Source organism: Scyliorhinus torazame, chromosome 22 (assembly GCF_047496885.1).
Source record: "Scyliorhinus torazame isolate Kashiwa2021f chromosome 22, sScyTor2.1, whole genome shotgun sequence".
Taxonomy (NCBI): Eukaryota; Metazoa; Chordata; class Chondrichthyes; order Carcharhiniformes; family Scyliorhinidae; genus Scyliorhinus; species Scyliorhinus torazame.
This window is the reverse complement of record NC_092728.1, coordinates 92433443-92447766: the sequence shown is the minus strand read 5'-3', so window position 1 is coordinate 92447766 and position 14324 is coordinate 92433443. Positions and strand designations below refer to the sequence as shown.

Sequence of the window (14324 nt, the reverse complement as noted above, 5' to 3'; positions counted from 1 at the left end):
TTCAAGAAGGCTATTCACCACTACCTTCTGAACGGCCACTAGGGATGGGCAATAAATGCTGGCCTAATCAGTGATGCCCACATCCCGTAAATGAATTGAAAAAAATATTCTTCTTGTTTCCGTTTATCCTTCAATCAGACAATCACATTAATGTAACGGGTCATCTATGCCACTTGCTGTTTGTGGGATACTGTGTGCAGATTTCCATCATAACAGTACTATATTCAAATGAAATCCATTGGCTATGATACTTTGGCACATTGAGATTATTATGGTTTCAGGAAATGGTGTCAAGTATCACTTTGTTAAAAACATGTTGCAGGACTTCCGGTTGCGGCTATGCTGAACTAAGTCGCACGCTCGGCAGCTCCCGCCAGAAATTGACTTTTGGGCTCTTTTTAGGGGCCCCAGCGGCATTTGTTCGACGGTTCCCAGTGTGGGAAAGTGACAGTACGAGTTCCCCGGCACTGTATGGATTGGACCAGGAGTGGAGCGGTGAAAAAAGTAATTCTGGTGCAGCGTAAAGTGCGAGGGAAGAAAGCCAAGATGGCGGCGGGTGGAGACCAGGCAGCGTGGGCGCAAGAGCAGCAGGAGTTTCTCAAGCTCTGCTTCACGGAATTGAAAGCAGAGCTGCTGGAGCCGATGAAGGCTTCAATCGACAAGCTGGTCGAGACCCAGAAGGCCCAAGGGGCGGCGATCCGGGAGGTGCGGCAGAAGGCCTCGGAGAATGAGGACGAGATATTGGGCCTGGCGGTGAAGGTGGAGGCTCACGAGGCGCTGCACAAGAAATGGCAGGAGAAGTTCGAGAACACGGAGAATCGGTCGAGGAGGAAGAACCTGCGGATTCTGGGTCTTGCGGAGGGAGTGGAGGGGTCGGATGCTGGAGCATATGTGGCCATGATGCTGAACACGTTGATGGGCGGGGGTGCCTTCCCGAGGCCCCTGGTATGGGGCCCACCGAGTCCTGGCGAGGAGGCCCAAGTTTAATGAGCCACCGCGGGCAGTATTGGTGCAGTTCCACCGCTTGGTGGACAGGGAGTGTGTCCTAAGATGGGCAAAAAAGGAGCGGAGCAGCAGGTGGGAGAATGCAGAGGTCCGTATATACCAGGACTGGAACGCGGAGGTGGCCAAGAAGAGGGCCGGGTACAATCGGGCTAAGGCGTTTCTGCATCGGAAAGGGGTGAAATTCGGGATGCTGCAGCCGGTGCGACTGTGGGTCACGTTTAAGGACCGGCACCATTACTTTGAGACGCCGGAGGAGGCGCGGACCTTCATTCAGGCCGAAAAGTTGGACGGACTGTGGGTCGGTTGTGAGGGGAAGTCGCGGGGGACTACTGTGCTTTGGGGGATGTTCTGTTGTTCTGTATTGTTTCCTTGAGTGCTGGGTGGGGTAGGGTGAAATGGTTCAAAGTGGGGGTTTTGAGAGAGTGTGGCCGTCGATGGTTGGAAGGACGGGGCCCCGTTGGGGGAGGGGAGACCCGAGGTAGGGGAGCTGTGATTAGGCCGCAAAAGGGAGCTGCGCCAGAGAGGGCGGGGCTGGTTTGATGGAAAGCGCGGGCTTTTTCCCGCGCTAGGGAGGGAAGGGGCGGGGCCAGGGGGGTGGAAGGGCAGTGTTGGAGAGGAGCGCCCGCTGATGGACGGGGGGGGGGGGGAAGACTACCACACTGGGGGGCCGATGGAGTGGCCAGGGTCAGCAGGAGTCAGCTGACTTACGGGAGTGCCATGGAGGGAGCAAAGCAGCTCGGGGGGGACCTAGCTGGGGGGGCTGGAACTGCGTTGCTGCTGCATGGGCCAAAGGGGAGCTGGAGCTCGGAGAGAGAGTCGGGGCGGGAGTCTGCCGCTGGGGGGAATGGAGAGTGCGGGAGGTGCTAATTGGCCGGGGGGGGGGGGGGGGGGGGGGGGGGGGGGGGGGGGGGGAAGAAGAGGAGAGGGGAGAGGAGAGAGGCGGGAAGCCCCCTGATCCGGCTGATAACTTGGAATGTGAGAGGCCTGAACGGGCCGGTCAAGAGGGCCCGTGTGTTCGCGCACCTGAAGGGACTGAAGGCAGATGTGGTTATGCTCCAGGAGACACATTTGTGGGCGGTAGATCAGGTTAGGCTGAGAAAGGGGTGGGCAGGGCACGTTTTCCACTCGGGGTTGGATGCAAAGAATCGAGGGGTGGCGATTTTGGTGGGGAAGCGGGTGTCGTTTGAGGCGCTGAACATCATGGCAGACAATGGAGGTAGGTATATGATGGTGAGTGGTAAGTTGCAGGGTGTGCGGGTGGTATTAGTGAATGTATATGCCCCGAATTGGGACGATGCCGGATTTATGCGGCACATGTTGGGCCGGATTCCGGACCTGGAGGCAGGGAGCTTGATAATGGGGATAATGGGGGGGGGGCTTCAACACTGTACTGGATCCAGCATTGGACCACTCCAGGTCCAGGACGGGTAAGAGGCCGGCGGCGGCCAAGGTGCTGAGGGGGTTTATGGACCAGATGGGAGGAGTGGATCCATGGAGGTTTGTCAGGCCGGGGGCCAGGGAATTTTCTTTTTTCTCACACATCCATAAAGCCTACTCCCGGATAGACTTCGTCGTTATGAGCAGGGCACTAATCCCGAGGGTGGCGGTCACGGAATATTCGGCCATAGCCATCTCAGACCATGCCCCGCATTGGGTGGAGCTGGAGCTAGGGGAGGAGAGGGACCAGTGCCCGCTGTGGCACCTGGATGTGGGCTTGCTGGCGGATGAGGTGGTGAGCGGGCGGATCCGGGGGTGCATTGAAAGCTATCTAGAGGCTAACGATAATGGGGGAGGTGCAGGTGGGGGTGGTCTGGGAGGCGCTGAAGATGGTGATTAGGGGAGAGCTAATCTCCACTAGGGCCCACAAGGAGAAGAAGGAGAGGAGAGAGAGGGAGAGATTGGTGGGGGAGATTTTAAGGGTGGATAGGAGGTATGCAGAGGTCCCCAAGGAGGGACTACTCAAGGAGCGACAAAGCCTCCAGGCCGAGTTCGACCTGTTGACCAGCAAGAATGCAGAGGTGCTGTGGAGGAAAGCGTGTATGAGTACGGGGAGAAGGCTAGCTGGATGTTGGCACACCAGCTTTGGAAGCGGGAGGCAGCGAGGGAGATTGGAGGAGTTAGGAATGAAGGGGGGAGCACGGTGCGGAGTACGGTGGGAATAAATGGGGTATTCAGGGACTTTTATGAGGGGCTGTATTGGTCTGAGCCCCCGACAGAGGAGGGGGGGATGCGTCGATTTTTGGATCGGCTGAGGTTCCCGAGGGTGGAGGAGCAGGTGGCTGGGGAGTATGCAGGCGGGGAAGGCACCGTGGCCAGATGGGTTCCCGGTGAAATTTTACCGTAAGTACATGGACCTGCTGGGCCCTCTATTAGTGAGGAGTTTCAATGAGGCGAGGGGGGGGGGGGGGGGGCCCTACCCCCGACGATGTCCAGGGCGCTGAACTCGAAGCGGGACAACGACCCATTACAGTGTGGGTCGTATAGGCCAATCTCTCTCCTCAATATGGACGCGAAGCTGTTAGCGAAGGTGTTGGTTACCAGAATTGAGGACTGTGTCCCGGGAGTGATTCACGAGGACCAGACGGGTTTTGTTAAGGGAAGGCAGCTGACTACCAATATGCGGAGGCTCCTTAACGTAATCATGATGCCTGCAGTGGAGGGGGAAGCGGAGATAGTGGCGGCGATGGACGCGGACAAGGCCTTCGATAGGGTGGAGTGGGGGTACCTTTGGGAAGTGTTGAGGAGGTTTGGGTTTGGGGAGGGGTTCATTAGTTGGGTTAGGCTACTTTATGAAGCCCCGGTGGCGAGTGTGGCCACGAATTGGAGGAGGTTCGAATACATTCGGCCGTACCGGGGACGAGGCAGGGGTGCCCCCTATCCCCCTTGCTATTTGCATTGGCAATTGAGCCTTTGGCTATGGCTCTAAGGGAGTCCAGGAACTGGATGGGGCTGGTCCGGGAAGGGGGGGAGGGGGGGGGGGAACGACACACACACCGGGTATCGTTGTATGCCGATGACCTGATACTGTATGTGGCGGGCCCAGTTGGGGGGGGGGGGGGGAATGCCGGAGGTGATGCGGATCCTCAGGGAATTTGGGGACTTTTCTGGGTATAAGCTCAACGTGGGGAAGAGTGAGCTCTTAGTGGTACACCCAGGGGGACCAGGGAAGGGGGATAGACGAGCTTCCACTGAAGAGGGCGGAAAGGAGTTTTCGGTACCTAGGGATCCAGGTGGCCAGGAGCTGGGGGGCCCTACACAAGCTCAACTTGACAAGGCTGGTGGAGCAGATGGAGGAGGAGTTTAAAAGGTGGGATATGCTGCCACTCTCCCTGGCGGGTAGGGTACAGTCGGTGAAGATGACGGTGCTCCCGAGGTTCCTTTTTATATTCCAGTGCCTCCCCATCCTGATCCCCAAGGCCTTTTTTAAGCAGGTCAGTAGGAGCATCATGGGATTCGTGTGGGGGAAAAAGACCCCGAGGGTGAGAAGGGTGTTTCTGGAGCGGAGTAGGGACAGAGGAGGGTTAGCGTTACCTAATGTGTGTGGGTATTACTGAGCTGCCAATGTGGCGATGATACGCAAGTGGGTAATGGAGGGGGAGGGGGTGACGTGGAAGAGGCTGGAGATGGCGTCCTGTGTGGGCACGAGTCTGGGAGCGCTGGTGACAGCACCGCTGCCGCTCCCGGCGACTAGGTACACCACGAGTCCGGTGGTGGTGGAGACTTTGAAAATTTGGGGGCAGTGGAAACGCCACAGGGGTGAGGTAGGGGCTTCGGTTTGGTCCCCGATCCGGGAGAACCATCGGTTCATCCCGGGGAGAATGGATGGAGGATTCCTGAGCTGGCGAACCTTGGGGCGCTGGAGAAAAAATTTGGGCTTCCCCCCCAGAAATGCCTTCAGGTACATGCAGGTAAGGGCGTTTGTAAGACGGCAGGTGAGGGAGTTCCCGCTGCTTCCAGCACGCAGGATCCAGGATAGGGTGCTCTCAGGGGTGTGGGTTGGAGAGGGCAGGGTCTCGGCGATCTACCAGGAGATGCAGGAGGAGGAGGAGGCCTCGGTGGAGGAGCTAAAGGGTAAATGGGAGGAGGAGCTTGGGGAGGAGATAGACGAGGGTGCGTGGACGGACGCCCTGGGTCGGGTTAATTCTTCCTCCTCTTGCGCCAGGCTTAGCCTGATACAATTTAAGGTTCTTCACAGAGCACATATGACAGGGGCGAGGCTGAGCAGGTTCTTTGGGGTGGAAGACAGGTGTGGGAGGTGCTCGGGGAGCCCAGCAAATCACACCCACATGTTCTGGGCGTGCCCGGCGCTGAATGGGTTCTGGAGGGGTATTGCGAGGACGGTGTCTAAGGTAGTGAACACCCGGGTTAAGCCGAGCTGGGGGTTAGCACTATTTGGGGTATCGGACGAGCCGGGAGTGCAGGAGGCGAAAGAGGCCGGTATTCTGGCCTTTGCGTCCCTGGTAGCCCGGCGGAGGATTCTGCTACAGTGGAAAGATGCGAGGCCCCCAAGCGTGGAAGCCTGGATCAGCGACGTGGCAAGGTTCATTAAATTGGAGAGTAAAATTTGCCTTGAGAGATTCTGTGCAAGGGTTCTTCAGGCGGTGGCAACCGTTCCTAGACTTTCTAGTGGAGCGTTAGGAGGTGGTCAGCAGCAGCAGCAACCCAGAGGAGGGGGGGGGGGGGGGGAGAAAGAGGGGGGGGGGTGGGGGTGTACTTTGTGTTTTCTACAGTGTTTATTATTGCTCAATGGGGGGGGGGTTGTATATTGGGGGAATTCGTGATGTGGTTGTAAGATGTTTATTCATGTGTTCTTTGCTTTTCTTTTTTCTGTAAGGGGGTGAAAATGTGTAATTGTTGAAAATATGTAAAAAGTTGAATAAAAATATTTCTTTAAAAAAAAATGTTGCAGTTTATCTGCTGTATATTGCTATCATATAAATTAAAGCCCTCTGATGAACTTTGGTTTGTAGCTTTAGCTTGCATTGTCGGGTCTAACAATACTTTTTTTGCCACATAAAAGTGAATGACAGAAGGCTCCTACATCTTCCAATACAAAATCAGAGTAATTCGTACATATGATCAGAGACATCATCATAAGAGTTTGCAGTGCAGAAGGCCATTTGGCTCATCAAGTCTACACTGGCCCCTGAAAGAGAACCCGACCCAAGCCTACACCTCCACCCTATCCCCGTAACCCAGCAAGCCCACCTAACTTTTGAATACGGAGGCATTTTAGCGTGACAAATCCACCTAATTTGCACATCTTTGGACTGTGGGAAGAAACCGGAGCACCCGGAGGAAACCTTTTGGAAGATAAGGCAATAATGCATATATTTGGTTCAGTGTTTATTGTGAGAACTCAGATAGCCAGGTGGTGAAGGAAAGAACACTACAGACCACTCCAGCTTCAATTTACAGAGATGCAGACTAAATACCATACACCCCAATCATCAACCCTCTTTCAGCCTGCTCCAAATTGCAGCGAGTCCTCAATTGATACCACATGAATGCAATTAGAACATAGAACAACAGCCAATTGATATACATTTAACAAATGACAACTGAAACGTAGAAACAAATTATAAGACAAATACAGAATAGGGTTCATCCACGAGGGTATAAAAATCAGAATTGCACACAGACAAGCACAGTGCTACTGCAACAGCTAGTAGAGCCATCACTATGCCTGGAATAATTTTGTGCATAAAGTATATATGTTAGCTGAAGCACACTCATTCTGACATAAACTGGAAAAGTACCAAGCACTCCGAATCGCTATACAACTAAACCATGCTTACAGGTGCCATAACACAGTCTTACATAGCATGAAGTGGCTGGACATATTGTGGAAGATGGTATTAAACTATTCATCTAGCATTAGGTTAGCAACACATAGGTAAAGGAAAATCGTCTGCATGTATTCCGTCCAGTCACCATTAACAAAATGACTCACCAGCAATTTCTCCGTCATTGTAACTGGCAGTAGTTTGGCAGAAACTCCATTAACAGAGGTTTCTGTCAAAATCATGGCAGCAGAGCAACTGAAGCCCCAAGGAATGACTCCTTTGATCCTGAAGCAAGTAGCATTACAAACTAATATAGGGAACAAAAATAGGCTCCTTCCCATCAATTTAAACTTCTGAAGGTCAAGGAAAATTTACAACTGCACATTATTCAAACATTGTAAAATTCCAAAGCAACTAAACCAAGATTTCAGGGTATATTCAAATTAATCTTCAAGCAAAGGCCAACACAATTTTATTTGAATGCCACGGATAATGCAAAACTAGATAATACAAAACTGAAAGATAACAATGCAACATACATAATTTTGTTGGAAGCTCTGCTTCATTATTGTTTCTAGCATTGAAACAGAGGTCAGAAATAACACAATAAGATGCTTTTTGTAAGCTCTAGCTTTTAGTTAACTAGAAAACCCCAAAATGCACACATACATGGACACAGACATAAATATATATAGATATAAATCGGCAACATTTTTTTATTGTTAAGTAACTTAATAATAGATGCAGAGTCAAGGTCCTCACCTTTTTACCCTTGGTTTAAAATTCTTCTTCGGCTGATTGGCCATTATTGTGCTGCTCAGGTTTTGTGGGGCATCTCGGAGTCCAAAGCTCTTGGCAGCGTGTCCAAGATGAAGCGTCTTCACATGGAAGACATGCTTTAAATTTGTTGGATATGTGGCATATGCTCGAATGAATGACTGTAATGCTGAAAAATTAAAAAAAATATTAGGAATCAACCACATTTTGGTAGCAATTATACATGGAAAATGAAAATAAATTATACATATTGCTACATGTTTTAAGGGAACCTGGAAGGATTTACTGTTTCTATTCTACACTTCCGTTTGTGATAGAAAAAAGGTATGTCAATTTCAACATATTTTAATTCAACTTTTTCCATTTTAGATATAATACAAAGCAAAACACAACCAAACCAAACAGAACAACGCACTCCATTCCCACAGCAGTTCCAAGGGATCTTAAGTTAGCTTCTAAAAATTGTAAGGTGTGAAAATTATGAAGCAAGTGTTGAAAGAAATTGGGAAGCACCTCCTTCACACAAAGCGGAAAGTAAACTACGTTGTGCCCTGCTACAGTATTGCAGACACTATGGGTGCGATTTCCCCACAATTCAGCCAATGGTGGGTGAGGAAAGTGGTGTTGAAGCTGCCGACAACACTGGCGGCTTTCTTCGCCTATAGTGCAGCATTTTTAAAAAAGACTTCAAAGTTCGCGTCCACAACATAGTGTTGGCGGGGCAGACTCTATTTCGCCTGCCGTATGAGCAATTTAGAAACGCAAGGATCGGGCTGACATTTTTAAAGGCACCTCTTTCCCGCCCCCCCCCCCCCCAAGTGATCAGCAAATTATTAATCCACAGCTGACTGCAAAATCTGGCCCAATATATTTAAAATCTGCAGCACCAACACTGGCAGGAGGGTGCAATTACACAGACAGTTTAAAATAATTGTTTAGAAATAATCGAGGACTTTAAAATAGGGGTTGAATTCTGACTGCAGGCCTTTTTTTTTTTCCACAATATCCATTGGTCTTAAACCTGCTTTACCTGAAACTTTAACTTGGTCTTGACCACATTGGCAACATCAAAGATGATAAATGATTTACCAGCTAGATTGGTGTGCAATTCCACAAGAGAACTTGCTGAACAAGGAGATTGTGATTTAAAAGCCAGAAAACACAAATAATATACAAAGCGATTAGAACATTTCTTTGCACAAAAAAAAGAGCAAATTACTTCCATCTTCAACAGTCTCTTTTGGGCATTGCCTGCAGTAAACGATCAATGGGAAGGATTCACAATCTATTCACTCTTCACCCAATAATGCAGTGCTGAACTCCTCTCAGTATTTGATGCATGGATTTCCAAGGCACAAACTTCATAAATTGTAGATATTAGAAACTATTAAAAAGGGAACATTAAACATTGCCAAATCGATCTTGTGAAAAAATTATTCACTCAAAATAAACAAAAATACAAATGGGACTGGATACTTGCAAGAAATTGGGCTTGGTAGTGCCTTGTTTTATGTTTAAGGCTTTAGAAAAGCCTTAAGAGTTCTAACATGGCAATTTTTGCTCCTATGCACACAACTGTTAAGTGAATTGCACTCGATGTTATTGTGATGCAAACATTAACACTCGTGCAGTGAATGCCCACCAAAGTCTGGAGAGCAGGTAGGTTCCGACTTTACAGCATGCAATGCTCTTTCATAAGACCACAGAGCTGAACAAGTGTTAAGCAACGGAAAGCATCCCCATCAGCGCTATTTAAAAAGGATCAAATATGTACTGATTAGTTGCTGCTTCTGGCTATAATTCCACTTGTTTTTGCCGATTTCATTGTCGTTTGTAAAGTCTACACAGGGAGATGGGTGTAGATGCTGGTAAGTACCTTTTTGCTGACTCCAAAGCTTCTGCACAAGCCAGTTGCTCACAGTAATGGGAAGAAGGAACCATACCTGGCCAGAATATTCAAAGAATAACTCTCCTACACCTACCTCAGGGAGAAACAACGCAAGATGCCTGTGTTTTGCTGAGATCCTCACTGAAGTCTGTCAACTGCTGCAACCACAATACTCTCAGACCAGGGTACGAATTGCACTGCCAGTGGCTGTGAAGGTATCTGCGCCGATGAGCTTGTGCATTTCACGCCTTCCCAGGTGGTGGCGGGGATATTAGCAATATCTTGCAGTTTGCCATGAACTGCTGCATAAGGGAGGTCACTGAGGCTTTCTAGTCAAAGAGAGCCAACTTCATTTCATTCTCTCTTGCCAGAGACAAACAGGTGGAGTGAGGACAAGTGTTTGTTGGGATTGCAGGGTTTCCTATTGTGCAGGGAGCAATAATTGCACGCACATTGTATTCCGGGTGTTCCATGCCAGCTCTGCCATGTACCGGAACCCATCAGGATTCCACTCCCTCAATGTCCAGCTGGTGTAAGGCCAGGGGCAGCCAATCATGCAGATCAATGCTCGATATCCTGGCAGTAATACTTTCATTCTGAAGAAGTCTCCATGGCAAACCAAAGGGCAGCTAGTGGTGACGGGTGTTAGCCTGCTGACAACATGGCTCATGACTCTGCTGTGCAACCCAAGCCCATGCTGTGCAACCCATGCCCAGGGGTGCGCCATGCATACAATGAAAACCATGCTGCCACAAAGAACGTGACAGAGCACACCACTGGTGCGCTGAAACAATTCCTCAGTTTTAAGCAATCTGAAGGCCATGCTGCACAGCCTTGCTATCAAGAGGAGACAGCCCTCTCCATGAGCAATCAGGCAAAAACAAAAGGAGAAGGAAACAGCCGCAGAAGCGAACGGAGGTGGCAACCTAGAATACCTTTCAGCTTGGGCTACTTGTGAAGAACTAATTCGACTAAGACACAAACAGATGAGTGAGGAGGAGCAGGCTACACGGCCCTATGAGCCAGATCCACCCACTTGCCTCGGAGTAGCAACATGGTGAAAAATTTTATTTTAATGGGCAACACGATAGTAGTGGTTAGCACTGTTGCTTCAGAGCACCCGCGACCCGGCTTGGGTCACTGTCTGTGCGGAGTCTGCAGTTTCCTCCCAGTGTCTGCGTGGGTTCCCTCCGGGTGCTCCGGTTTCCTCTCTCAGGTCCTGAAAGACATGCTGGTTAGGGGAATTGGACATTCTGAATTCTCCCTCAGTGTGGCGATTAGGGGATTTTCACAGTAACTTCATTGCAGCGTTAATGTAAGCCTACATGTGACACTAATAATAGCTCATGGCAGCTCTTTTTTAATTTTCAGTGTTTTAAGCTCTTTTGCTTTTTCCTCTCTAATTTCAGCTTCCACATTTCAATTTCCATTTGCAAAGTTCCATCTCTTTCTTTTTGTTGCATTTCCATTTCTCTCTCCTGTATTTATAAATGTTTTAAATTGGGTTTTTGAACAAAGTATATTTACCATTATGTACACAGAATAAGATATATTCATATACAAGAGAAGGGCACACACAAACATACCAAGAAAAAAAAACTATTAATAAAAAAGAAACAAAAAAATAAAATAACTGGGAAGGTATTATGCGCCAGCTCAACAGCAGCAACTCTGTACAATTGGCAATATTATTTACAACACATAAGTAGGCATCTGTTTGTTGGGGGGGGGGGGGGGGGGGGGGGGGAAAACTGTGGAGGTAGATATACATTTGGGTGCCGGAGAACAATTACAGTGGGCAATACTCGAATGGGTCTGGTGTTGGTGTTGTCATTTGCTTCTCCCGGACGGACTTCGCCGCCGTTGTCGTCTCGCGCTCACCTCCGATTCAGCCGTTCGTCCCGTCTTTCCTTGCTCTCTGTTCCTGTAGATGCCAAGTTTGTTATTGTTTCCCGTGCCCTCCTTTCGGCTATCATTCCCCTGCCTCCCCCTCACCTCTCTGGTTCTCCTCTATTGTTCCCCGTCTCTTCACCCCCCCCTCCTCTCTGGTCCTCCTCTATTGTTCCCGGTCTCTTCACTCTCTTCCTTCCCCCCCACCCCCCCCATCTGTATTTATAATTGTTTAACTTGTAACTGGGTCTTCGCTAATTCCACTGATTTTTTTCCCCACAACCCAGGCTGTGTTTCTGGCATCTCTTTCAAATTTAAATGTTGAGTGATTGCTTTAATTATCTCTACTTTCCAAGCTTTAGCCGGCACCTCTATCTTTAATTCACTTGCCAATTCAATTAGCTTGTCTTTTGGAAGCCCTTGTAAATAAACCAAAGTCAAGTCCTCCTCCTGAAGAAATGCAGTTTCCAGAGGCATCACGTTATGCTATTACAAACCTGATGTCTTGTTTTAATAAATATAGTACTCCATATTGCTGTCTACCGTTCCAAAGATCCCGGATGATGCCCTTAAACTATGTTATGACATCCTGGGCCAGTGCGCGGCCAATTCCAGTCCCCGCGTACAGCACCTCAGGGCGAAGGTGGTGCGGCCTCGTTTGGGGACTCTGCCCTTCTCTTGGGGTATGTTGCTGTAGTGCTGCTTGTGGGCCCCCCATGCCACTGTACACCTGTCGCTTTACCTGTATATGGCGGCTACCTACTCCCCTCCCTCCCACTCTCTCCCCCATCCCTACCCTCTAGTTCTTCGTCCTCACCCCCACCCAGTTGCTGGTCACAAGTAGGTCCTCAAAGATGTTGAATTGTTTCCACATATGATGGAATCCTTCCTCCAACCCCTGGATGGTAAATTTTATTTTTTCCGGTTTCAGGAATTCCGCTAGGTCCGACAGCGAGTCTGTGGCCTTGGGTGGCGCTGCCAACCTCTATCCCAACAGGAATCTCCGGCGGGCTATCAGGGAGGCAAAGGCCAGAGAATCAGCCCCTCTCCCTGTAAAGAGATCTGGATGCTCCGAGACCCGAAAGAGCACCACTAAAGGGCTTGGCTCCACACTCACGACCTTGGACATAGCATTGAAAAAGGTGGTCCAGAACCCGATCAGCTTGAGGCAGGATCAGAACTTGCGGGTGTGGTTGGCTATACCTCTCTGACACCCCTTGCATTCGTCCTTCCCACTTACACGATCGCGTGCTCCTCGCCCACCTCAGAACCTGTTTCTTGTCGTGGAATTTGTGGAGCTTCACTATTATTGCCTGGTAGTTCTCCTCACTTGGGTTTTTGGCGGAGTGACCCCTGGGCCCGATCCACCTCTGGGTGCTTGGCCAGTTTTCCAAGCATCTGCAAAATTCATTCCATCGGGTTCCTACTCTTTGCACCCTCCGGTCGCCAGACGATCCAGAGGTTGTACTGCCAGGACTGTGTTTTCTTGGTCGTCCACCTTCCCCTGGGTCATCACCAACTTTGCAACCTCAGCTTTGAGTGAGGCGATCCACGCGTCCTGGTCAGTGGCAGCTTTCTCCAGGTCCTGCACCGTCGCCTCCTGGGCCTCCAGTCTCCTCTCCACTCTGTCCAATGTTCCCTTTAGGGGGACCAGCGCAGCCTCTATTGCCAACTTCATTTCCAGCATGAGGTTCTTATCATCTCACTGTACCTTTGGAACTCTGCGGGGATAAACCTCTCTATCGCCGATTGGGCCGGCGTTGGCGATCCTGCTGGGTCTGCTACGCTCAGATCTGGGTTGCCACGCGGGTCCCCGTTCTGGGGCTGGGGTCCTCCTCTCTTTCCTCTTGCTAGTCTTGCAGTCTGGCTGCTGGCATCTCAATCGGTTGGGTAGTGAGTGGGGGTTACGTTCGGGAACTTATTTGTACTTTTGCTGCCCAATGGAAAGGTTTAATGAGAAGTTTCTAGGAGAGAGCCTCCTTTTGTGCGACCTCTCAGCTCATGGCTGCCGCCAGAAGCCCAATCCCAGCCCCACTTGACCCGGAGTCACAACACGATTGAAATTAATGATCCATGGACTAAAAATGATAAAGACAAAATTAAAGGAATAGGAACTAAGGGAATCAACGTGAAGGGCCCCTTACACCAGCTCTGACTTAAAACTATTTAAAGACTCGGCTTCCACTGTCTTTTGGGGAAGAGAGTTCCAAAGAAAATATGTCTCCTCACCTCTGCTTTAATGAGAGACCCTTTATTTTATATATATATTTTTTTAAAAACAGTAACCCTGGATCTAGATTCTCCCACAAGAGGAAAAATCCTCTCCACACTACCTGTGACTACCCCTCAGGATCTTAAAGGTTTTGATCAAGTCACCTCTTACTCTTCTAAGATCTAGTGGATAAAAACCTAACCTCTCCAATCTTCCCTCATAAAACAACCTGCCCATTCCTGGTATTAGTCCAGGAAGCCATCTCTGAATTGCTTCTAATGGATTTACATCTCTCCTTAAATAAGGAGACCAATACTGACACAATACTACAGATATGGTCTCATAATGCCCTGTCAGAGACCATATCTGTAACCTCCCTACTTGTGTAAGCAATTAACCTCACAATAAATGTGAACATGCTATTAGGTTTCCTAATTATTTACTGTACCTGTATACTAGCCTTTTGTGATTCATGCACAAGGACACCCAGTTTACTCTGCACCTTCAAATTCTGCAATCTCTCACAATTTAGATAATAAATTCTACCTGCCAAAATGGGCAATTTCACATTACTCCATTTGTCAGATGTGCCCACCCACTTAACCTATGTCCCTTTGTATCCTCCTCATGTTCTCTTCACAATCTACTTTCCTACCTATCTTTGTGTTGTCAGCAAAATTAACAAACATATCTTCATTCCCTTCACCAACTTATTTATATAAATTGTAAAAAGTTAAAGCCCCAGCACTGATCCCCCCTGTGGCAC

At 49.3% G+C, this 14324-nt stretch overlaps 1 protein-coding gene across 1 annotated transcript in view; it reads right to left on the bottom strand.

Moving 5' to 3' along the window:
- Nucleotides 1–14324, bottom strand: part of ddx31 (DEAD (Asp-Glu-Ala-Asp) box polypeptide 31) — a 127168-nt gene that overhangs the window by 22822 nt on the left and 90022 nt on the right. The window contains exon 19 of the mRNA XM_072488583.1: nucleotides 7554–7737. Coding sequence (XP_072344684.1) covers nucleotides 7554–7737 — 184 coding nt within the window. The remainder of the gene's footprint in view (nucleotides 1–7553; nucleotides 7738–14324) is intronic.